We start from the raw sequence: 26,367 nt of genomic DNA, 5'->3' as shown, positions 1-26,367 counted from the left end.
CCTAACAGATTTTCCTTCCCCAGGCTTCATGTTGCACTAATACAGAGAACCAATTTGCATAACTTCTGTCAGTCTGAAGCACTGCCTGATGGCTTTCTGGTACAGAAGGTTAGTTTAAATGTTCTTTATATTTGTGTTCTGATTACTTTTCCATATTGGATTACTTTCATGTATTTGAAATGTTTTCCTTGTTGTGTGAATACAGAGCATCTGGAAGCGAAATACACTGAAAGAAATGTCAGCCTATTTGGAAGAGCAGTAATTTTGTTTTTTTCTTTAACATACGCATCCAGAAGGTCTAACATGGCCCAAGGGTTAACCATCCAGACTCGTAATCGGCTTGAGAAGGAGCGTACACCTCCATACACCTTCACAGCTTTACGCATATTTACTCTAGTAGCGAATTCTGTCCTGCTGGGTCTTTCTGATTGGCCTTCTGGCTTTCCAGTAGAGGCCTTTTCTTTTGGTGAAGTTTATTCTTTGATATTTCATTTAAGTAGCTTTGATGGTTATAATTGTATGGAAGCAGGTTACATTTGGAGATTGCAGGAGGTTTTCAAACAGTGCATAGCATAAATCTTTCTCTCTAATGGAAATTTATGGCAGTAAAAAAGCAATGATCCTTTATAGCATTGTAGAATTTGCTGATATTGAATTACCTTAGCTCTAGAAAAAGGATATCAGGTAATGAAGACTGGCTGGAAGAAAAAAAGTCTCAGCCTCTGTCCTGCTTTATGTCATGCATTTAATTCTCAGCGGCAGCAGGAAGGCATCACAGGAGAAGAAGGGATCTCAGCAGAGTTCTGTTGGCAGTCCAGTCGCCCCTGAAACGTAAGGTAACCTATCGGAGAAAGAGAGGAGGAGGTTTTCTAGCTCATGATCAGTTGTATTTTTGTGGGTTATCTCATTAAGCTACTTCAGATCTGCAAAAAATGCGATTGGTTTCCTGCAGTAATCAAAGAAAAATAAATTGCCTGTTTGAATGAAATGCCGCTGAAGCGTCACTCCGGGCGGGGGGGGGGGGGGGGCTGACTATCGCGCTTCTCTCCCTGTTTTTGAACACCGGGAGCTGCAGAACTCGGCTTGTGCGAGGTCCCGGCGCTCCCCCGCGCCGCTGCGGGCTGCCCGGGCTGCCTCTGCTGGCTTCACACGGAACTGTTTCGGCAGCCGCCCCACGCGCACCGCCGGGCAGCGGCGGGGGGTCCGGGCGCCGCCTCCCCCGGCCCGGCGCTGCCGCCGGCCCCCCCCTTCCCCCCCCGCGGGGGGCGGGCGCCGCCTGATTGGCCGCAGCGCGGGGACCCGGGGAAGGTGCCGCGGCGGCGGGAGGCGGCGCGGCGGCAGCCCGCAGGATGGGCGGCAGAGCCGGCTTCTTCGAGGTAGGTGCGGGCGGCGCGGCGCCGCGCCGGGGCGGACGGGGCGAGCCCGGGCCGGGCCCCGCAGCGTCCTGCCGCCGGCGGACGGGGCTGCCCGGGGTCCCGGCGGACGGCTCTCTCCTCCCCCTCCTTCTGCATTGAAGCGCCGGGGAGCCGGAGCCATCCGCTCCCGGGTCTGCCAAGGTAAGTGACCGCCGCTGGAGCCGGGCGGAGGGAGCCGGGGTGGGCACGCCGCTCGCTGGGCTTTGCTCAGGGCGAGGGGGCAGAAGCGGCCCCTGCCCGCCCCGTCCTTCCCTTCCCTGGGCATGTTCCTCTCCCCCGCGTCCCCAGTGGTCTTCGGACGTGGCCCCGGAGAGGTGTGTGGGGGGGGGTGTCCCCGGGCTCCAGGGAGGCTCTCGGCGGTCCGCGGCGGCGCCGGATCAATGGCTCTGGGCTTCCCGCGGATCCTCCCGAGGGTATGCCTTGGTCAGCCTGCCGGGGTGGGTCTGGCAGCGCATCCCAGCCGTAGGGAAGGAGCCAGAGCGAGGAATGTTCTCGGCACCTTCTGTTCCCAACTTCTTGGAAGAGCCTGTCGCCCGCCGCCGTGCACCTCGCCGAGAGCCGTCCCGCCGAGCCTTCCGGCGCGGTGCGGGCGTGCCCCCCGGGGCGGCTCAGGTCGGCTCGCCGGCGCGGAGCCGGCGAGGGAGTAGGTTCCCCGGCCGAGGGGACGGCTCCCAGCCCGGCTCCCCTCGGCGGCGCAGCGTGCACCGTCCGGCGGGGAGGAGCGGGGGGGCGAGCGGTGCCCGCGGCCCCCGCCCCGGGCAGGTTCCACCGGCCCTCTGCTAGCACGGTGCGTTCGACTCTTGCGTGAGAAATGAAAAACAGCTGGACGGAGTTCAGTGCAGTCAGCTCCTTGAGCCTACAGAAAGTGCAGTGTAACATGCACCTGGGGAGTGTGAAGGATGATGTGTCTCATCAACTTACATAAACAGCCACACCGACTCTTCGCTGGAATGAGTTAGGCTGGATAATACAGAGCTTGAGTGGCTTGTATTTAAAAAAGGTCGGTATGAGCTAAATGGCAGGCATCCTCAATGTGTTTCTGCAGGCTTACACTTCAGTTTCTCCAGCACGACTCACCTAAAAATGAATGCAATTCCTCCCTCCCCCCATGCAAAAAAATTGTTATAACATTAACAGAGTCCAAAACAATCTGAAAAGCAGCTGCTCCTCTAGTTGCTTACCATGACCTAAATGTTCAGATTTTGCTTTTCAAAGCTACAAAAGTGTTCTGGAATTCACAAACAATTCAGCAAAATAAGCTGGCTCTAGCTCTTGTGGGTGTGAGGTAGGCACCTGCACCAAGCCTTTTGCTCTGCAGAGTTGACTTCCCTGTTTTTAGGAAAAACAACTGAGCTTTTCACTACCTCCTGCATTTCTACCAGTGTCCCAAACTCTCGTGAGATCCAAACGCGGGGGCAGACACATGTGTATTACCCTCTTGAATGTCTTCGGTCATTGTCTGGTCTGCAGGTTTGCTCTTCTGCCTTAGCCATACTGAACTTCTGAATAGCACTTGTTACACTAGAAGACCTCAAAAGCATGGATGTCTTTATTGCTCCCTGATTTTGCAGATGGGGAAACACACAAAAGTGGAATGACCTGTTCCATCTTGCTAGGCAGAACAATAGCAGCAGATACAGGTCTTTTGAGTCCTAAATCAAGAACCTGTGTCTAAGCAACACTAATGCAAACTCAGAATGCCTCATGAATTTATTTGTCAGCCTTGTATGTCTTAGTCCTTTTCTCTGTACAACAGATAATGGGTGGAAACAGATATGCCTAGCTCATCCAGTGTCTGTCTGAGCTAACTCAGGGTGTAGAATGTGGACAAAGACAGCCCAGGTAGCACTGAGCAGTGCTGTTGCATATCACTTTCTGTGCTGTTCTCCCCACTGATTTGCTTTCTGTTATAAATTCATTGAATTTGAATTCTGAATTGCATTTCTCCACCATGCATTCAAAACTGAGCTATCAAAAGAGAGAAGGTAAGTGTCCCACCTCTCCCATTGCTTCCTGCAGGCAGGGGTATCTCTATTGGTGCTACAAACGTTAGCATTCCCTGTTTGAGGTACTGTATAGTTCTGTACTTTTACCTGTACAGTTCTAAACCATTTACCCTTTATTGCTCTTCTGTCGTGCTTCCTTATAAGAATCACAAAGCACTTCACAATCACCAAACTGTCACTATCTGAATTTTTTAGAATATGACTATTACAAGTTTAGCAGAGGTTTATTGGTGGAATATTTCTTCCTGTTTTGTTGAGTTTGTGCTTTTGATTATGCTTAGTACACAGTCAATTTCGTAGGTCCCTGACTGTGTAGGAAGGTCCTCTCCCTTATGCATGAATAAAATTACTCTTTGGTGAACAAACCTACAAAAAGATGGGCAAGAACAGCAGACTGATTGTGAGCGTTGAGATGCTGGCTGTTGATTCCCTTCCTTTTCTTTATGAGAGTCTTTTTCAGTGCAGCTGAAAACAGAAACATTTAAAAAATAGGCAACATTGTATTAAAGTAACTTCAGAAGCCAGTGAAAGGCAAATTCAGCTTTGAAAATACCTTTTACTCCTTATTTTGAATTGGCTGTGTTCAAACTTAGTACCAAGAATTATGAGCAACCACATAATTAAGCCAAAGTATGCTGGACCTAATGGATGGACAGCAAAAAAAAAGAGTGGCTGAGTGATTTCCCTCTACTTATGAGATGCCTGTATTAGACCTGTCAGGTCCCTGTACTCCTAGACCTATATCTCGATGGCTGCCTCTACATTTCTTATTCTGTAATAATGCTAGAATAGGTCTTGTTTACTTCAGGTATTGGTATGTTTCTAATTTCACCTCAGCTTTTGTATCACTAATAGCTCAGGAGAAGCTTAGCAAGAATAACTACAGTTTAAAGAAATATGTGCATACCTGAAAGTACTGCATCTGATGATTTGAGGAGATTCACCTCTGAAAATTTAGAGATTTAGGATAGATACTTATAGCTAGGTAATTAATATTCTCTAGGAGTGGTCATTTCTCCAAATTGATTAGAGAACAACTCTTCTGACCTATTTTAGATATATTTCAGAGCTTATGATACAGTTTATCCTACAAGTGCCTGCTTTTCTCCTTTCCATAGAAAGGATATCTATGTGATATGCTCAGATGTAAATGTCTGTAGGAGAGAGCTCTGAAGTTAGGCTAATGAATTCTACCCTTTCTTTCTACTTGACAGGTTTAGGTCTTCAAAAGCATTTCATATAAAGAAAATAATATGGTGCTCTGACTTCCTAGAGGAAAGATGCTTGAACAAATACACTCATACTGTAGAAAATTAGTGTCATAAGAACCACAGTTGTACTTTTGCTTCTTTAACTGGTTTGGATGGGAAGTGCCTTTTGTGAGCAGTGATGACCAAAAATGTTTTGGAGTCTTCACTCCCTGAGGATAGATTGAACTGACATATGCAGTACAGTCTAAAAGCAATAACGTACTGGCCCCCCTTGCTGGCATTTAAAGCTTCTCCCCCTTCTGACTGTGATGAAAATCCTCTGAATGCAAGGGGGGGTGGGGGTGACTGCTGCCTAGCTAGCATTGCTGAGATGTCACAGCTCCTGTTACAAAGGTTTCTCCCACTCAGAGCTATGCTGTCTAAAGCCTCAAGTAAGAGCACTGAGAGTAAGTGCCAAAAGCAGGACTGCAGAGGATTTTAAGATTCTGTATCCTCCAAGAGCTGCCTGAGCAACACAAGGCCACATATGTGATATTTGAACGGTCATTTAAAGGGACACTACTGAAAATTGCCCTGCTATTTGAAGATGTCTGCTCTGTTTTCACAAGTAACATATAAGATTATTATCACAGAAAGAGATGAGAAGATAGGGAAAAACATTCTCCCTTTCTCTTCCATCACCACTTCTCCACACACTTACCAACACTTTCTACAGTCAGTTGTGCTGCTTCATTTAAAAGACGGCAATTTGTCCTTTTTCTCTACGGACCTTGAGAGAGAAACTTTTAATTTTGTATAGGAAAATATAATAGCAAAACATTACTTGGTAGGAAGTACCTGGAGCTACTCAGAATTTGAAGGCTACATTTGAAATCAAAAGTTTGATTTTTGAAAAAATAATAGACTTCTTTGAATTATATTTTTAAAAATTAATACAAATCTTGTGAGTTCACCTGTCAGTATAAGGGCTCCAAACTTCCCAGGGCTTCTTGCCCTGTCAAAAGACAGCAGACCCATCCTTGGTACCTCTAGGTAAAAATAAAAGGAAAAAAATCTCTCTCTTCAGCCTCTTCAATGCCATGTCAAAAGCATACACTGGGCATACACTTTGACATCCATACACCAAATGATCCATGAAGAGTAGTAATGGAACTATAGATACTGAGGGTCAACATTGCAAATCACAGTACTGATGCAAAGAAATTACTGTGATTTCACAAATAATTTATAAACCTCTTCTACCTAAATATTGTCATTGTAGAAAATGATGGCCATAAGCTAAAGCCCCGAGGCAATCAATATTCTCTCTTGCACATGTAAAAGGCTACGCAGTGGTGTTGAAAAACCTGGATGCCTACTTGGTGTTGAGTCAAAGCTGCCTTAGGTTCTCAGATGGAAGCACTCCAGTCTGCTTCATAGTGACAGTGATACTTAGTGAATGATGTGACTCTTCAGTATGCCTGGGAAATTGGCAATGCGTGGGTCTGTCTTAGCTAGTGTAAGTAAATACCCACTGAGTCAGTATTAACTGGTGCAGGTTCCTTTCCCATCTTGTGTATCCTCCTGGAAGATGTCGTGCTAGTAAAAGCTGGAAAGCTTTCATATGCTTTCGAGAGCCAGGATTCGCTGTGAAAGCACAAACCTCTAACAGTTCTTCCATTTTGTGAAAAATAAACCAGCCTCCTGCTCCAAGGGAATACACTTTCCTTTTCCTTCCTGACCATTCTTACACCAACTCATTTTATCCCCTGTTAGTTAAATAGATGGATTTGTCTTTCTGAAGGATAACCATTTGTAGCTCTATGTTTGTTACCACCCTCAGGTCCAGGTCTGCAAAGGGACTTGGGGGTTTGCCATGCCTTCAGGTTAGGTACCCAGCTCCAAGAGTGGATATGACAATTTGGTTAACGTATCCAAGTTTACTTCAACTCTACCCCTTCACTGTGTGGTATCCCAAAAGGCATCCATTGTAGGGAAATGCTGAACAGAATGACAATGGAAGGGAGCAGTGTTTGAAGCAGCCCAGAGAGACAGGAATTCAGGATTTCTCTTTGGTAGGAGACAGCCCTTTTCACTAGAACATATTCCTGTCCTCTCCTGCCTGTACTTTTTGTTCTCTCTTGAATCCTTTATTCCTTGCTTGGTGGACCAAGCCAGCCAAGCCTTCTGTGGGAGGAGTGGGGAATGGCAGAAGACAGTCTAAAGTAATTTTCCCACTTCCTGTCAGTGTGTCTAACCATTACTTATAAAGCATGAAGAACTAGATCATCTCCTTTGCTGACAGTTTAGTTTCATTCAGGAATAATCTAAATGCTGTGCATTGTGCTGACCTTGGGATAAAGATGCTTACTGGATCAAGGTCCTCGAGGATTTAGATGCACACCTAACTAACAAGTCTGAAACAGGTGGAAGAAATAAAAATGTACTATGTGTTTCAGCACAGTTCAGACAGTGATTCTCATTGGCTTGTATAGGAACAGAACTTAGGAAGCTGAGGAGTAAGTACCTAGTGTATATCTTATGAACCTATAAATGTTAGGCATCTAAATTCTACAAAAGTGAAAATTAATTGTATAAAACCTTTCAAATATGGATGTCACTGTATCTCTTCTCTTTATACACAGTGAAAAAATGTAATAAGATTCTAGTCTCGTGAAATATGAGCCAATTGCTTCAGAGAGGTAAGGCTTTACTTAGTTGGACTACTTGCAGAATAAGGTACAGCACTCCACAGGTAAGACGATGAAATTTTGCTTTCTGGTTAAACATTTGCCTTGTTTCTGCTTTTGGAATTCCTCACACAGCATGTGGCTAAGCTTTGGAACTCTCTGCCTCAGGACGCTGTGCATGCAAAAAGTTTACACAGGTTTAAAAGGCGAGTGAATAAACTAATTGAGGAAAAATCCATGAAAAGCTATTAAATACAAAGACAGCACTTGTGGTGCAGGAAAATTGCAATTTCTGTGTCTGTCTCCTCCCCTCCCCCCAGTCACTACATTCTTGCCCTGTTTTATTACTTTTTCTAAGTCACCTGCTGCTGGCTATATCAGAAAGATACCATTCTAGATGGATCCTTAGACTCATCCTCTGCAACAGTTTGTACATTCCTGTGCAAGGGAAGTCTCATACTTAGTCAGTTGTAGCAGCAGCACAAACACAGTTTTCAGTGTAAGTACACTTACAGTAGTTTCCCTTTGGCTTAACTGTCTTGACTTCAGGAAAGTTCTTCTTGATATGCTGTAGTGTGAGATCACGCTAAGGCATGCTTACTTCCTTCAGGAACAACACATTCTACCAAAAAAGTCTAAGGAGATAGAGAAAATGACTAATTCCATAGGAAAAATAAGAACTTTAGAAAGACTTAATTAGGACCGTAGCAACCAAAATGGATTTTTTTAGTGTTAAATTCGAGGAACATGACTTATATAAGCACTCTAATAGTTCAGGGAGAATGCATTCTGCATTACTCTTTCTTGGGCTGGTTCGTTCCTAGATTGTAAAATAAGCATTTTTTTTTTTGCTGAGTAATTCCAAAAGAAATCAATACAATATATGCTTATGTCAGTGTTCACAAAATCTCACTCAGCTAGTTTACTGAATCTGCTGAGTACAAGTGGCTACAAATAAAACTTCCAAGGTGCACAGACATGATAAGTGTGTCAGTATTTCCATAATAGTTATCACATAATTTTTGAAGATCTGTTGATCCTTAAGCATTTGATATAGCTTTAAGCTGCGGGAATTTGATTGACTATTATTTTTCTAATCCTATTGCAGGGACATTGCATCTTAAAAATTCTTCTTTAAACGCTGTTTGCTCAACTGTTTTTCCCCTATGAATAAACTTTCCCCCCTTTTATTTTCCCCTTCTATTTTCTGAATAAAAGTTTAACAGTTGAATGTACTTTTCTCTGCTTATATTGTATATTGATTATTCTCTGCCCTTGACCTCTTTTAAAAAATAATAATCAAGAATTTTTCTGTTTTTAAAGACACTATCAATCTTTAATCCTTATGCACTACAACAAATGTCTTCTAAACATTGAAGATATATATTTGTAGTCACTTATAAAAGACAAAGCTATCTTGCACAAATCTGCCTACTGATTAAGTTCTACTCAGAGTAGTTTTAGAGAAGCTAAAATGCCTTTAAAAAGTCACCAAATAAATGGACTGTAAGTCATACTGCACTAGTGTAGGCCAACAGTCAGTGTCCTATTGTGCTAAATGCTTTGAAAACACATAGAAATTAAAGTTCTCTGAGCCAAACAATTAATGTTTGAAAGGGATAATACCCATCAGTAAACGTTCCAAGAACAGATTGCTGGGTATCTAAAAACTGTTGCCAACCAATACATTAACTGACTTGGTGCTGCGCCTGAAGACTGGAAACACTGTGTTCAGTGCTAGGTGGGTTCATGTGATTGGCCATTATGTTCAGTAAAGATAACATTTCTTGCCTTGGATCAGGCTTTTCTGTCCCTTATGCAGGGAACATCTAAACACTGCGGGGGGGTGTTCTGATACAGCTAAGAGGCATTATAATTAGAGGAAACAGTCACCTTGTTTTCACTCTGTCATTGCACAACTTTTTATGGGCTGGAGTGGAATCTAACACTGTGTTCCTGCATCTGTCTTTCTGAAAAAGGAAAGAATGTTTGATATTTGCTTAGATCTTGAAAGTAAATGAAATTAACTGAAATGTTTGAAGTTCAGGAATGAGTGTCCCCCTGAAAAAAATAGAAACATTCAATAATTTAAGTTGCAAGGGACTTCTGGAAGCCATGTAGTCCAACTCCTGCTCAAAGCAGATACAACCAGATCAAATGGCATTGGGTCTTGTCCAGTCCAGTTTTAAATACCTCTAAGGATGGACATTCTACATCCCCTCTAGGCAACTTGTTCCAATGTTTGGCCAAGCTCATGGTGAAAAAATTTCCTTGTATCTGATTGGATTTTCCCATATTGCGACTGATGTCCATTGCCTCTCACTGTGCCCCTTCAGGAAGAGTCTGGATCCGACATGTCTGTAGGCTCCCTCTAGGTATTTGAAGAAATGGGCCAGTACAGGCAGGTATGTCAGTTTGGCACTTTAAAGAGACATGCTGGAATGGACCCAAATAACAGTACAGAAGATCTTGGATGATTTGTTTGTTTTCCACACTGATTCCAAAGTTCCACAGAAGTACCTAAATTTCTGTACAGCCACTCCCATGAAAACCACAGAGCAAAATAAAATGCTCTATAATTTTCAGTCTGGCCTTGTACATAATGAGAATAGCCCAGTTAAAAGAGTGTAGGTGGCAGAAAGATATCCAAACCACTTTCTAATTGGCCTGGAGAAGATTTCTCTAATACAGTCACTGAAGGCCATAGACGAAAACTGCTCCTGGGGGATTTTGATCCCATACGTGTATGCTGGGAGTGGGTACGGAACAGGAAGGAGAATGCTAAAGCTCTGGGCCCTGCTGCAGTCCATAGGGAAACCCAATGGTATTCATTGACACAAGAGCTTTGAGGTACACCAAAGGTTTCAATAACCCTTGTAGCAACTCGGCATCAGAAGAGACAAAAAAAATGGTTTACAGCCCCCACAGTACTTTTTCTGTGGACTGCAAGAGTCAGAATGCTGTATTTCAAGAATAGCCCTCTGGGAAGGGAATCCACTTCATTTGCTTTCTGATGGAGATGCCCCACAAAGACATTAAAACTGGAAATTTGTGTTATTTCAAATATAAAAAGTGAAGGGGAAACATACAGGATCCCAATAATCTGTCACACATTTGTTATGTATCACAAAGGAGGAAAAGTGCTTACCTCCCTTGGTGTCCCGCTTAGAGCTTACAATACACATGTAGAAAATGTCACTGCGTTAGTATTCCTTGTGGAGATCAGATATGATACTTCTGGCTGGAGCTGAAGTGCTCCATTGCTGCACCAATAGAGAAAGAACAATTTGGGACAAGTAAAAGAAGGAAATAAGATACTTTAACCAAGTGATCTCTTCAAAGCAACCCTATTAGAAAGCTACAGGACTGTGACTCCTATTTTTAGTAAGGAATCATATTTAATGTCTATTGTTAATCTACCCTCTTGGCCAGTTAATACCGAACTTAATTAATGCTAGATGTTTATTTAAAAAAAAACCAACAAGCTCTTCTGGTACTAAGTAATGATAGTCCCAGTCATTTAGTGTGACAGATAAGCTTTCAGCTTTTCCTCTTAGCTATACCACAAAGTTCCATTACAAAGTGTTTGATGAGAACAAATGAAATTAAAACACCATCACTGTAGTTTAGGTTTTGCTAGCCTGCTGCAGCTGGACTTTGAAAACTCTGAGGACTTTTCTGCTTGGCTATTGATTAAAATGATTTTAATCAACCTTTTGCCAAAGTGCCATTTGATCACAGAAATAAACTGCTCTTTTGTTCTCAGAGCTGTAGCTAAACCACTGCTTGGAATATAAAATGCTAATATGTAGTTGCTAATACAGGTGATCTGAGAGGCAAGAGTAATACTGAGTATTCTTGTAACAACCCTTTAAGGATTTGTGAAGTCCAGATCTTTAGCTGCATCTGTTCATTATGTCCACCAATGTTTTCCACTTCCTTTACAATTCAATTATTCTGGGAACAATGCACATTAATCTTCAAGCTGTATATAGTCAGAATATTTGCTTACATGCATATGTATGCACATTTAAATTTTTTTTCTCAAACTGCCTTTCTAGTTTTACAAATCATAAAAATTCTGTTCCTTAGCAATTCCTTTGAAGCTTCTCTATCCCTTCTTTGTTCCTTTTGCTCTAGTGTAAGAAAATAACCCAGATCGATGTGTTTTGATCAATAAGTTAGCTAATTCTGCTTCTGAATATATCCAGGAAGACTATTTATCAAGAATATTTTTTTTTTTGCAAGTTGAGTGCTTTGAGAACCTGGCTATGATTAAAGCTGTCTCTTGAGCACAGCAGAAGTGTTTTTAACACAGTCCACAGATCAGAGAAGAATGGTGTCTCACTCTGAACAATGGTTGTGAATTTGGGAATCAACTAAGAGTTTAGAGATTATTTAGCCAATAATTAGTAATTATCATTTTGTGTCCTATCAGGTGGAAATCCTTGATTGGAAGACAAAGAAACAGCTATGCTACCTAGATAAGGTAACCCAAATATCTGTTTAAAATGCTAGGTGACTATTTAAAAATTACTTACTTTTCTTAAGTTAATTTAGTGTTTATGAAGGGTATTTAATCTGATAGCCTTTCTTTGGCCACTGAAGAGGCAACGATTATGCACACTTCATACTGACTATGGAGTACTTCAACCCTTTTGCAGAAGGAGCTTTTGGGCAAAGAGCACAACTTCAGCTGCTTCACTAAGACGGTGCCAGTTGTGCCTTACTCACTCATAAGCCATCAGACTGTCAATGCTGTTGTAGTAACTCTCGATCACTGCTAGAGAAGCTGCCTCTGAAACAGATGCCACAAATTGTCCTTCCTTTTTCCTGTAAGAAGTGCTTTGAATCATCCATACCAATCCTAGCCATCTGTAAGAAAGTTACAGTTATATTGTTTGAGTCACATTTCTACTTGTATAGTCTTACACCTAGCAGTTGTCTTTCAAAATATGCATCTTACATATACAATATTTTTTGTTGCCTAGGTGGAACCAAATGCCACAATTAGGGAGATCAGATTGATGTTCCATAAATTATGTGAGTATAATTTTTGCAGCAGTTCACATCACATCAGAATATCCAGTATATAAATAGGAGAAAATTACATAGTTTGAAACATGTGATGTACACACACATAATGCTAAGTAACCTGCATATGAATGCGATCACAGTGAGATTTCAGTATCATTTTTTCATACTATCCTGATAAACCTTTGTATTTTTTCTGCTGCATAATATCTCACAGATATTCATGTTGAATAAATATTCCTAAAAATCTTTAACAAAATCTTATCTTGCTGTGTTGCATTCATTCTAATAGTGGATGATCTAAAACAAGCATTGTCTATCACACAATTCTGTATGGTCTTACAGATCCTCGGTGGTATCCAGCAAGACAGTCGATAAAACTTGATCCAAGTAAGTACTTGTGAGAACTAGAGTAACAAAGCTCTGAGCAGGGGCCTGTCATAAAAGGTGTACTTTATATGGGTATTAGCTCTTAAGAATGAGTTTCCAGCTGTGTGAAGTAGCGCTATGAAAGCTGAAGAGAACAAATTTAATTCTTTGAAAGTATTGAACAGAGTTCCACCTCAGGAGTCTGCACATTGTTCCAGAGCACTTTCTAACTACTGAGCACTTTTGCTTTCAGACAGGCAGCACAGAATCTAGATACTAATTTCCCTTAGCTGCAGTGAAATGATCTCCACAGTGATGCTCAGCTGGGAGTACTAAAAAGGGCTATTAGTTAGAGTATCAATTCACATAATCCTCTGCTCTCAGGCAGGAATTACAGTTCTTTTGAGGTAAGCTAATGCAAAACACATTGCCATGGATGTAGGATTTGCTGACAAAGCTGATGTGAGCTGGCTGACTTCATTAATTGCTACTAGAAGCCTTAGTACATGGCCTGGGTGCACAAAAGAAAGTCTCATAGCCAAAATGTGTTAATTCGTCTTAGCATTCAGTATAAAATGTAGGACTTTCTTCTTTTGCTTCCATTACACATAATTTTATTTAAACAGTCCCTTAAAAGTATGCTGGTGAAGATTAGTTCATTGTGTAGGATCTGTCCATGGAAAACAGGCATATGAGTATCTTATTTCCTTCTTCAAAGATCTGCCTTGTCAGACTCCTCCATGGACTTATGTTGTGAGACTTGCCATGAGAAAATGCTGGCCTTCTGGAGATTCCCCCAGATCTAGGCATTAAAAGCTTGAGTACTAGCTCAAGTCCTGTGGAATCACCTCCTAGCTGGTTGGTTGGGAAAAAAAGGAGGCAATGAAATCCTCTGTGGGAAAGCCTTCCAATCTTGGCCTATCCTAGCTTCTGTTTGCCTGACGATAAGCAATGAGAAGAGAGGAAGAGAGAGAAGAGAGATGGAGGTGCAGCTGACTAGGAGGTCAGTGAACTATGTTAAAGGGCAGTGACCCATCAGCAAATTTTGCTATAGCAGTGATGAAGCAAATCTACTAGATTAGGCAGGCACATAGGATTGAGAATTCTCCTAACTGTCTTGGTGTGATTAGAGGATCCAGGCTTATATGCGATTACAGGGATAAATCAAAATTAAGTATAAACATTCTTGATTTGTTTATTGAGATTCCAGTAAACCCACGTCACATCAAAGAAACTCACAGATCAGTTAAAGCATGATATAGAGCTAGTATGCTATCAAAGTTGACTTGAATTTCACTGAGTTGTAATTACTTCTTTCCTTCTCAGAAGGAAAGTCCCTGAGGGATGAGGAAATCCTGCAGCACCTCCCTGTTGGCACAACTGCTACCTTATACTTTAAAGATTTAGGGCCACAGATAGGATGGACTACGGTGAGCTATGCTTCAAGTCTGAGCCATTATAATGGCTATTTTTCCATAATTAATCCTTACATCACTTTTTGTCTCTCTCCAATATTTCTGCATGATGCCTGCTCTGATAGTGGATGCAGGCAATGAACCCTCATTGCTTCAGTTCATTTAATTAGGGAAAACAGCAACATGATATTCTGAATGCCTAGTTCCCTGGGAGAGCAGCAGTGAAAAACTTGCTGCAGGGTAGGCTGGCTCTACTGAACTAAGGTGCGGGTTCTCAAATGGATTTAGATGTCTGCTGCAAAATCACTAGGAACTAGGTGTTTAAATGCCTTTGGGGATCTGCTTCACAGGGCCTGTGTAACTCTCCTGACAAAGATCAGGATTATACTCCCACAAGTTTGTCCTGGAAAAAGGCATGTGAACAAATTCACATGTCAGTAACTGAAGTGACTTCTGCAGGAAAATGCATGAAAGTAAGATCAGTTAGCTCTCTGCATGTGGCTGCATCCCAGGGTGCTAGTGGCAGGTTAATAACAGCTGATCATTTCTGCAATATTAGTAGCCATCCACAAAGACCTCACATATTTACTCTCTCAGCTCAAATGCAAATTCTGTCACAACTCACTTGTCAGGTAACACAGCACTGCTGTTTGTGCAGTGAGGTGACCAGTAACCCTTCCAGTTCTTCAGAAGGTCTGTGATGCACACATTACACTAGTTCTAATGAAACAGCACAGCATGAAGGGAAAAGTACCCAGTAATTTAAAGGCACATTCACCATTTCTTAGCTATGAGACATTAATAAAATCTTGTGGTAATGACAAATAGCAAAGACAACATTTGTAGGAGGTAAAATAGAAAAAGTCAAATGTTCTGCAAGGCTGAATCTTCACATCAGTACTTTGGATGCAATGCTGATAAATCAGGCAGCTATTACACAATCCAAAAAAACCAGTAAGACAGGCAAAACTTCTAATGGCGATGTAGACTCCAAGACACAAATGCATTAATATATACCAAAATATCACACTGCGGAGTAACACCAGACTTCTGCCATTCTATAATCTTTCCTTTATATTCTGCTCTCCCTGCCGTTCAAGCTACTTCATTCAAATATAAGCCAAGAAATACTTCAGTCTTATAAAATAAAAAAGGCAAACTTCTCATCTACAATCAAATCCGATCTTGGCCAGAGAAAATGCTGATTGCTACAGAAGTTGATAACACAACTTTTCTGAGTGTCAGAATAACTCTAAATACATTAGAAAACAGTGGGTGGGGGTTTTTTGGTTGTGTTTTTGTTTTGTTTTGTTTTTGGGTTTTGTTTTGTTGTTTGTTTGTTTTTTTACAGAAGTGCAATCAATGCCCCTTCTTTCTCCATAAATGAGGTAGGGACCTTCCTTCCTCACTTATAGAAGTGTGAAAAATTCAACTGTTAATGTTTGGTCCAAAGTTAACTTCATTTTGAAATGATGCTCCTAAGAAATACAGACCTATATGAAATTAAATCAAGTTAGATAATAGCTTCTTTAGTTTCCTCTTTTTTTCTTTTTTTCTTTTTTTTTCTTTTTTTTTTCTTTGTGTTCAAATTAAAGATTGTATAAACATAGAATGAATTGATTGTTTTCTGGGACATCTGCTGTACTAACTGTTCATACAGATGGAGTCACCTGTGAACACTTACAAGCTGTGTTTCCAGTTTAAAAAAAATATATTCATTAGAAGCAAAGCTCCTCTTTTTCAAGATAAATTCTTCACCAAATTTCATTTTAACCCAGAATAAAGCAACAGTTTTTGAGGGCAAGAGGAGGGTGAGAGCTGTGTAAATGTAACATGCATGCATGTTTATCATGATCCCTGGGCTGCCATGATTATCTTTTCATATCCATACTGTGTCAGCTGCACTGGCAATGGCTGTTTGTATGCAACTGAGGCAAATGCATTGCAAAACAGTTACATGCATGTCTACCACTTTCATAGCCCAAGCCCAAACTGATATTCCCTCCCTGCCTCTCTAAATGCCATCTTGAGTCAGTGGAGGTGTTTATCCCACTGCATTAGTTATCACAAAGAAATCAAAGCAAAACCACCATCTAATTCAGCTGTCTAATTATTTTCTCTCTTTTTGCAGGTATTTTTGATAGAATATACAGGTCCATTGTTCATCTATTTTCTGTTTTATTTCCGCATGCCTTTTGTCTATGGACTGGATGAGAGGTTTACATCAAGCCCGCATCCAGTAGTTAAGTAAGTCTGCAGGCTTGAGCAGTATTTCTTGTTAGCATTGTAGTCTTATTCCAAATGTCTTGCCACACTTGTTTTTTTAAGCACTCTTAAATGCTTTTGTCTTGCTGTTTCTAGCTTGGCATGTATCTGCCATTCTTTCCACTACATCAAAAGGTTGATTGAAACAGTATTTGTTCATCGGTTCTCCCATGGGACTATGCCACTGAGGAATATTGTGAAGGTAAATTGTGCCAGCATCTATCCATAGCCCCCCTTACAAATCCAACCTAGCCAACTTATGCTCTACTTCTGCAGCACAGATTTTTTGGTGTGGCTTCTGTAATAATAATACACAGCAAATCTTACCCATAAATCTGTAGTTCTTTTAAAAGACTTCTTAATGTCGCTATTGTATAACCCACATGTTGCCATACTGTTATTCATGTTATATAGTATTCTCATCGCTCTTTTAGAATTTTAGAATTTTAAACCTTCAGCATACCCTTTCTTTTCACTCAGCTAGTTCCTTGGGCATGAAGGTTTTACTAACAATGTTAACTTTTAAGGTAGCATAGGCAAGCACAATATTGGGAGGGTTGCCTCTTTTAAAAAAAAAAAATCTACTTTTTGTAACAGTTGTTTTACATCTTTGGCCCTAACACCGTCTTTGCTGTTAAGCAATTGTTAATTTACCTTTGATCCAGTGCAAAGCAAGCTCCGTTGTTCTGCATTTTCTTTTCCTGCAGGAGCACTCCCTGATGTTATCAGTGTGGCTGTGGCATAGGGCAGCTGTTGAGACTTAGACCCTCTGTTTCCTGGATGTCTGCGAAGTAGTACAGTGGACTGCATGGTTATGCATGGGCTGTAGTTGTTTTACAAATGCTTGCAACAGAGTACACAGATATTCAAAAATATATTTTATAGTCAAGAAGACAGGCAATTATCATCTAGAACTGGAAAAATGTATAGTATCGTATCAGCATTTGGGTATTTAACACCTGGTATTTTGACAATCCCTTGGAATTTGCATTATGGCAGTGATACTCCCAGCAGCTGAAGCTCTGCCTTGTGGTTAACTCCTTACAGCTGTGCAGCCGCTCTGGTAGTTCTGGCGATAGCTTCATGCTTTCTAAATGGAAGGAGGGTCTGTAGGTAAGCAGTGGTCCTCAGAAAGAATCCTCCCTAGCAATTTACTATTTTCGGCAGCGGAAGAGTGCAAGCATTGTTAGAAGGCTAGCAGATCTCTTAAAGACTTGTTCTTGACACAATAGTAGCTAATGCATGCTAAACAGCAGATAAATGAGCAACTTTACCTTGAAAAAGAATCTGTACAGTGCGATAAATCTTCATTTTCTCACTGCCATGTCTGACAACTACTCGTTCCTTTCAGACCATACAAACTGTTGCTAAAATTGACATTTGTACCAGTCTTTCTGCTCACTTCTGCATTTCCACCTTCTCAGGCCGGTGGCACTTGCTTTCATCTCTAAAGTTGTTCACAGTTCTTCTACCTGCTTAGCAATGTTTGGGTTTGATTTGCTTTTATAGTTTCATTGACTTTGGTGGTGTTACTCCAAAATTGTGCCAGTGAGAAAAATATCATATCCTCTTCCCTTTTTTCTCTCACACAGAGATGGTAGACAAAGCTTCTTACTTGAAGTGTTTGATCACACACATAGCAGATAAGGATAGTTTACTTCCTAAGCACAGTGGAAAACCATCTTTAACAAGAGACACTTCAATCTCAATAAGCAGAGATGTGAGACAGGAATTGATAAGATTTTTTTATTTTCATCCTTTGTTTACCAAATGGAAATAGGAATAAATGATGCTGTAAAATGCAGCAGGGGTTCACCAAAAGCTGTTCATGCTATATACTAACATATAATTCTTTCTAAGATATGTGATTTTTCTAGGCAATGGAGAAGTAGAATACCTGATTTATCTGAACTTAGTAAAGAACTGGCTTCAGTTGAATAAGATAGGGATTAATACAAAAATTGTGTTGTGATAAAGGAACCAACTAAAGGAAAGTTGATCGTGGTTGTGCCAGAAAAGGACATCAGACCTTTGATAATAGGGAGGTACCAGTGGAATTCCTCAAAGATTAGTCTTATGACTGGCCTTACTGAACATTTTCATGGGAAAAAAGGGATATTTTTGCTTTCTATAAAAACATCTGGAGAAAACACTAGACCTAAAGAAATACCATTTAATCAGAAAAAAATATAAAGACACAAACAGAAGAGTACATGTTGGTCATGAATAAACATAGGCAGGGCATTAGGAAATAGTTTTGATCATCACAGGGATCATCATTTGGAGTAGACAAGACAAAAATCTGAACCATAACTTTGTAAATTTAGGAATAATTTCTTTATGGGATCCCTGCAATATCTGAACTTGATCCACAAAATCTTTTTATAAGAGATTGTTGTAAAGCTTTACTATTCATTTGGAATATGAAAGGTGCACAGAAACCATTTCTTTCTTTCAAGTGAGTTTATGAAGTCTGCATGTACTCTGCTGTTCCTATCTGAACCTCACTGGAGGCTTCTGTATGAGCAATAAGGCTTCTAGTGGCAGCTGGACATCTGTAGTGTTACTGCTAAGGACCTTAGCAGTGGCAGACTCCACTCATCTTAAAGCTCCTTTTCTTATAACTGAGGAATACTCTTGCAGTAAATCATGTTCTTTGGATGAATAGTACTTGTTCAGTTTAATTACAGCAAGTCTTGTTGAGAGCTGAGCCATGATAATTTATTTATTTAATTTTACTTTACTGAAATCCATTGCCATATGATCCATATGGCAAGCCCTGAAGTTAGGGAAGGGTTTTTCATAAGATGCCATTCCAAGATTACAAGAAACTGTAGAAGCTAGTGTTAGGGAGAAAGCAATAATTTATGGACAGGACACTAACTAGATTGTTCCTTGCTGCAGTCATTCTTCTGTCTCTGCTGCTTTTCCTGAGGAAAAGGGAAGTCATCACAGGGAAGTTACTTAATCTCTCTGCCCTTTTGTCCCACCTGATCTGTAATTATTGGTTAATAATTTGCTCTTTCTCATCAGTTATCTATTAATATATAATCTCAGAGCAAGGACATACTATGTGTTTTTATTACAGCATACCCAAAAGGGTGTCCATTTTGTCTGAGGTTTCTGGACACTTCAGTGGTTCAATTAACTCTGAAAAGAAAGTGGAAATGCAACAGAATGTTTGACACAACTGCTTGCAGCAGATGCGAGGGGCTTACCCCTCACCAGCATTTTCAGAAAAACACACTGGCAGACACTTCAGTCAGCTAGTGTGGGTTGCAGATGCTGAGGTCAACACTTTTGGGGGTATTAGTGCTAGAAATGCAGTTCTGGTATACATAGGGGAAAAAGGCTGCAAAATTCAAAGCCAAAATAAAAAAAAGTTACACCAGTCAGGACAGGAAAGAATGCAGTCTTGGATAAGAATTTTGGCTGTGTGAGCAGGAAAGGAAAGCTGTGAAGGAGAAAGCAGAAAGACCTAGAAATATCTAAGGTACATGAACCTATTGGAAGGCCAAGAAATAAGCATCACCAGAAAGAGTAAGAGGATCAGTGTTTTACTGAAGAGTGAAAATAGGAGAGAAGAAAAGATAAGGGGAAGGAAAAGAACAGGAGAAGTGGTGAAAGGAAGTTAAAGAGCTCAGTTTTGGTCTTGCTGAAGTCCAGGTGATGCCCCGAAACATTAAAAACTGAGGCACTAGGTTTCATAAAAGAAGAAATCTCAACTGATGAGAGGCAAATTTATGAGTTGTTGACAAGGGCTAAAGTCTGTCTGCAAGTGAATAGCACCTAGAGGTGAGAGCACAGAGGAAGAAGAGTAATGTGCCAAGAAAAGGCCTCCTTCCTACCTACAGATATATAATGAGGGAGAAGATAACCTGTCACCAAGATACTGAAGCAACAATGAGTGTCAGAAGAAAAAACACAAGAGGCAGGGCCAGGAAAACCAAACAAGAGGTAGATATTGTCTTTGTAAGTAGTTTTTTTCATGGATGAAGCCTTTGAACAAGCTCTGAGATTGGTCAGGAATGAGTCAGTACAACCATTAGTGACAGCTATGTTATCAGAGTTTAGAGAATGGAAGCTGGATCACAGAAAGCCAAGGACGGCAGCAGAAGGGACAAAACTAAAGATATTGCAGTGAAAGGACAGAGGAAAGCATCAGGCAATGATGACTTTAGGTAAGAAAAGGTAAAGCATGGAAAGAAAGAAAACTGGTGGGGTGAAGGAGAAGAAGAAAGGCGAGAGACTGGGCAAAGTAATAAGCAGGGAAGAGAGCACAGTACCTACATCTGGTTTTAAAAAGTCTCAGGGGTTAGCAAAACAAGTCTCTCTTTAACATACAGTCTGTATGGCACTTCATCTTTGGCCGAATGGCTTGCCAGACAAAATCAATTTGTTTTCAATAGTATGATCACACTTTATCAAACTGTTTATAAACGTAACAGCTCTGAGATATTTGAGAGGAAATCTTACTCTATGAGCACTACTTCCTTCCTGTTATTTCCTGTTTTCTGTTCCCACCTTACCACACTTAGTATTGTCATTTTTTGTATTATCAGCAACTTGAAGGATCAGTCCAAGTGATTGTTATCAGCGGTCCTTGCAGTGAATGCTGGCCTAGAGGACTGTACTAAAACAAAGAAAAATTCCCTGTTTTTCAGAACTGCTTGTATTACTGGGGATTTGCAGCTTGGCTTGCTTATTACATCAATCATCCTCTTTACACTCCTCCTTGTAAGTAGCAAAACAGCCCTGATTTGAGTACTTATGTGTTTGTATATTAGTACTAATCACATGTAAACTTTTTTTTATAGCTTATGGGAAAAAACAGATAAATTTTGCTGTGATCATGTTTCTGGTAGGTCTGTTGCTCTTTTTATAAAATGCTAAAACATGTTGCTTTATTTCTTAATGTTGTATAAGTGGAGAAGTGAATAGAATAAGCAGATACTTGAACACTTGGGACATACTACTAATGTTGACCACTTGCACACAGAATATATAAATCTATGAGTTTTTAATGTGATCTTGTACACAAGGGAAGATTTTCATTCAGTACCTATTCCAAGACTGGGATATTTATCTGCTGGGATGATCTCTCATAATCTTTAAAAGAATCCTGGAACAACCAGTTTGTGACACTATGTTTAAAAGCCAGTGAGTTTGTTTTGTGAACTGTTTATTGAGTGTTAAGAATCACAACAGGTTATAAAACTTGGAGAACTGGCCAACTAAGAAAGTATGTTGCTGATAATTTCCAGGGAGAGAGGTTCATTTTGCTGGGCTTCAGACATTTGTTACAGCTTTCCTTATGAAGCAAAATTCTTGAGTTACTGTCTGTTCATTCTCACAATTCTTATGAACATTTCATACATGCAGAAGCAAGATTAATGTAGTCAATAAAGATGCACCCATTTTTCCTATGTATGCATAACTTGTTTAGAACATCAGCTGTTCACTTGCTTTGAGAAACTAGTTGTCAGTGACTGCAGCATCTCAAAGCAGCTTCCCAGTATGAAAATCCTGAGTTAATAATCTATTCCCATTTTATAGAGAGACTACGTAACTGAAAGCACAGAGCTGGGAATAAAACTCAGAAGCTCTGACCACTGGTCATTTGCTTTAATAGATAAGCTTTGCAGACACTGGAAACTGTCAATAATCATATAAATGGGTCATTTCAATACACTTTCTACATAATTGATTGGGGAAGTATTATTTAAAACCAGTGGAGGAAGCTGGGTCAATTATATTTCATAATTCATATCAATTATACTCTAGAGAAGAAAACTTACTTAGAGTCCAACCCATATCTTCCTTGGGATTTTAATAACTTTTGAGAAACACCAAAATGATCCAGATGATAATTTTTTTGGGGTGTTTATGAAGACATAAAAATAACCAAAAGATAAAGCAAGTATCTCCTGCATTTACTTTTATCCTCTTTGGTTTATGGCCTTTAGATCTCATGGGGATTGTATAAGTAGTAAATTTGATCTTTTGGATGCTGAGTCCACATTTGCTGGCAAATATAAGTATATAACAGAGTATAATATGGACTCATGTTTGAACAAAGACATTCCATTCTCCTGTCAGAGAGCAATCTTGGTTAAGTATATTTATTATGGTGCATTAACTCCCATTTTTTAAATCTTCTTTATAATAGATTTGATTTTTTTTTTTAAAGTAGCCCAGGAAATAACAAAAGGAAGAAAAGTAAATAGAAGGGAAGCACATTTTTAAGTCTGTCATGCTTTTTCTTGCAGCTGTGTGAAGCTGGAAATTTTTCCATTCACGTTGCACTCAGTGACCTCCGGAGAAATGGTAAAAATTGCACTATCATTTTTCACTTTTGTGCAGCTATTCAGTATTTCTACAGTTACTCTACCTTATGAAAGACTTGATCCCGTAGGGCGTTGATACCCACCAGATGACTGCTGTGGGTGTGCAAGTTGGTCAGCACTGTAAAGATTGGATTCTAGGGGAGATGAGACAATGCAAGGAATCCAACACTAGACTGTTAAACAGCACTTCTTATGTTACTGTAATTTTTATTGGTTAGGGCCAGATTGTGTTGGGGGGAGCAGTTATATTAGTTACATTGGTAGTGCAAAAGGCAATAGTGCTCAACAAAGCAGAGCTTATACTAGCAAGGGAAAGTAATTTCACTGGCTTCTACAGGGGGCACGAGATCTCTGTGCAGGCCAGGGTTCCTTGGGCACAAGCCAAACTTCTTACAGCTATGAACTATGACTGACAAAATCCCATTTTGTGACAATCTGAGAAAACCCTTAACTTCTAAATCTAAAACTTGAGGTACCTGTTACAGGAGTGGCTGTGATGAAAGGCATATGTAGATGACTTTCTAAAGCCCAGAACATTTCCTCACAGTTATCCTACTCCTTCTTGTGGGTCCAGAGGACATCCTGTTTTCCCACATCCTGCTTGTCCCTCTGACAGTGATGAGACACAGGAGTAGGCAGGTTTGGGTTGTCTTTATAGGAAACAATAAATTTAGGAGTGTGAATATTTTGTGATTTGTTTTCTAATCTATAGGATCCAAAACCCGTAAGATCCCATATCCAACAAAGAATCCTTTCACATGGCTGTTTTTCTTTGTATCTTGCCCTAACTATACATATGAGGTATGTATTTTCAAACAAGATGTTAAGATTTTAGTTTTGCTGAATATATTTTAATTTCTTTTGGAATGTTAAAACATGGAAGAAACCTCTGAAACAGTTCAGCTCAATAAATTTCCCCTCCTCCCCTAGGCCCCATTAAATCAGATTGCAGGCAGGAACTTGTCTGTTCTTCCTCTCCTCCCTTGAGGCAGCACTTACAGGGCTAACCTTTAACCAACAGCTCAGACCCTGGGCCTATGCTTCAGTGTGTCTGCTAGATCAGACAGATACACTTTAAAGCAGTGCATATTTTGCAGACAGGAACAGGGAGATTGCCACTGAATGTGTGTTGCAATGAGGGCATGGGGGCATCTGGTGGATTTATAACATAAGAGAGCCCACAAATATCATAGTATGCAGGAAGATAGTGGGCAAACGAACAGAAGATACTGTGGTGGAGAAAACAGGGAAATAGACAAATAGAAGATACTGTGGTAAACAGAAAATAGGCCCAGGTTGTCTTCCTCATTTTCTTAAGTTATACAGTCATTTGTGTTGGTGGTGACTGCTTTTTTAGAAGCTTGAATCAGTTTATTGCTTCATATTCCTTAATCAGGAGCCAAACTCCTAACTCAGTTCAAAAGCAGTTAAAACCAGTGCAACTCAGTGTAAAATTCACTCTTGCACAGAAAGACAGCATCAGGTTTTAACTTCAGTAGAGATTAACAGACATTAATGAGAACAGCATTTGGCTTCAGACTACAGAAAGTTACCATTCCTAGCATTAATGGAGATGTGACAAATACAAATTAGGCAGAGAAACAGAAAGGACACTATGCTGTAATACTTAAAATTTTGTCATGATAATAGCTATGGAAGAAAACACGAAGGTTTTGTTTGTGATAAGGCATGTTCACCTTTTTGGCTAAAGGTTATTAACACTAGAAATTGATCTGGCTGACGTTGGCTTTTTTATTTACCTATACTAGGACAAGGTTGTTTTTGATCAATAGAGACATAAATGCAAATGCTGTCACCAGAAATATTTTAAATTTCCTTGGCCAAAACAGGTGGGGACCTGGATCAGTTTCACTATCATGACTCAGTGTGTTCCAGGTGAGTAATGTTTTGGTACTTCATCCTGAAGTGGTGGCAGCAACAAGAGTTTGGTTTTAATCTGGTAATGAAACATATCTTTTTCTCCCTTCCTTCCAGTGGGGCTGTTCACCTTGCTTTGCTTCATTCAGATGACAATCTGGGCAAAGGATAAACACTGCACCTATCTACGAGAATTCAAGGATTATCCAAGTCTTCGAATGCCAATTATTCCATTTTTGTTGTAAGAAAAAAGGATTAATTTGAATATTGCACAGAACTTCAAGAAGAAAAAGCTCATAAACCTTCTGCCAAATAAGTGAATTAGTTTAAAGGATTTGGGTGCATGTTGAATCTCCACCGCTGAGGGAAATTGTTTGCACTTGAAAGCCACACTTCCTTACATTCAAGAATTCTCAACTCAGAAGCACCTTCAAAAAATAAGGCTTCATTGCACAGCTGGTAGTCAAAAGCCCCTACAGTTCACTATAACCTGATTGACTTAGATTTTCCTGTACTAGTCTATTTAGATTGATGGATCAGAGATACTGAGAAGTCAGTGCTGAAAAGCAGCTCCAAATTTAGCAGTGGCATTCTGCAAGACATAAGTACATTGGAATGAGTACATACCAGCTAACTACTAGAGAGCTCAGCTCAGCCAGAGTGGCCAGCTGGCCTGAAGACGATTGCATGATCTGTTGTCTTTGACTTGAAGAAGAGAGTGTGCTGCCTGGAGGCAGGTGCTTTGTAACAAATAACATTACCAAAGAATATGAATTGTTCCTGGAATAAAGAAACAGGCAATATCTCAAATACCTGATTTGGGTCTAACCCCTAACTTGCCGAGAGAATCTGAAGTAAGAAGTATTTGTGGATGTAACATCCTGCATTGTTGGGGTTTTTTTGTTTGGTTTTTTTTTTAGTCTTCTACCTTAGTAAATTGCATACTAGTAAATAAGGTTCAGAAGATCTGATCTATGCTATATCTGTGATTTTGGGCCTGTTTTCATATATCAAGTCCTTATGATACTAAAGGACCTTTTACCTAGCATTTTATGTCAGCATTCTCTGAATAATTTTTAATACACTTTGTAAATACATGAAGTGACTGCTAGTCCTCAGAATGCTAGCTCCCTTCCTATTTTCAGAGCCAGGGAGAAAAATCAGCTACATTTTGGACTTGCTGTTTTTTGTTTTGTTTTTTTTTCTTAAGATGTTCAGTGGGACTTAGTTGGGTTTTGTGCAAATCTAGTAAAAAAAGACTATTGCAATCAATTTGAATGGCATTTTAAAGAAGCTATTTTAGAATACGAAAAGAATGCATAGATACTGTTTTGTTTCATGATTTATTTATCTATAATGGATGTATAGAAAGATTTTTGCAACTATTTGTAAGGGTGAAATATGCAATAAATTCTAGACTATATTTTGAAATCAGTTGAAATAATTATGGCAAAACAGGAAGACTACAGCTGGTTGCTGGAGTTTCATAATATTTTGTACAGTAAAAAACAAGAATGTCTTTTTTTATATATATATTAAAAAAATCTACATCAATTGAAGAAAAAACCTAACAAAGCGAAAATACATGACCCAGATTTTATTTCTGTATGACGTATCTTAGAGAAGTTTTCTTAGAAATGGTTAGATCCAGTAACTGAAGCAATACATGATTACGAATTTGTTTTCAGTATTGTTATTTTCCACTATTTTAACTGTGAACCAGAAAAAAGAGCTAAATGTCAAATGATTTCCCACTGA

The 26,367-nt window shown here is 40.1% G+C and overlaps 1 protein-coding gene across 6 annotated transcripts; it reads left to right on the top strand.

Annotated features, from left to right (window-relative positions):
• The first annotated feature begins 1,300 nt into the window (after nt 1-1,300).
• LOC142036048 (very-long-chain enoyl-CoA reductase-like) lies at nt 1,301-26,344 on the top strand. Of its 6 annotated transcripts, none has more exons than XR_012652054.1 (14): nt 1,301-1,376; nt 7,257-7,366; nt 11,740-11,790; nt 12,293-12,344; nt 12,681-12,725; nt 14,031-14,134; nt 16,251-16,366; nt 16,448-16,586; nt 21,049-21,121; nt 21,202-21,245; nt 22,654-22,711; nt 23,444-23,532; nt 24,501-24,627; nt 24,727-26,344. XR_012652054.1 is itself a non-coding variant. In XM_075038963.1 (14 exons), the coding sequence occupies exons 2-14, from the start codon at nt 7,292-7,294 to the stop codon at nt 24,852-24,854; spliced, it is 1,020 nt and encodes a 339-aa protein (XP_074895064.1). In that variant the 5' UTR covers nt 1,310-1,376; nt 7,257-7,291; the 3' UTR covers nt 24,855-26,344. The 6 variants fall into 6 exon arrangements, 5 of the variants coding, with proteins under 5 accessions (XP_074895066.1, XP_074895064.1, XP_074895065.1 ...); XM_075038963.1 differs by having other exon boundaries at nt 1,310-1,376; nt 24,582-24,627; XM_075038964.1 differs by having other exon boundaries at nt 1,312-1,376; nt 16,481-16,586; nt 24,582-24,627.
• Nucleotides 26,345-26,367: the final 23 nt, after the last annotated feature.

This window comes from Buteo buteo, chromosome 10, assembly GCF_964188355.1.
Source record: "Buteo buteo chromosome 10, bButBut1.hap1.1, whole genome shotgun sequence".
NCBI classification, from domain to species: Eukaryota; Metazoa; Chordata; class Aves; order Accipitriformes; family Accipitridae; genus Buteo; species Buteo buteo.
This window is presented reverse-complemented; position numbering and strand designations above follow the sequence as displayed.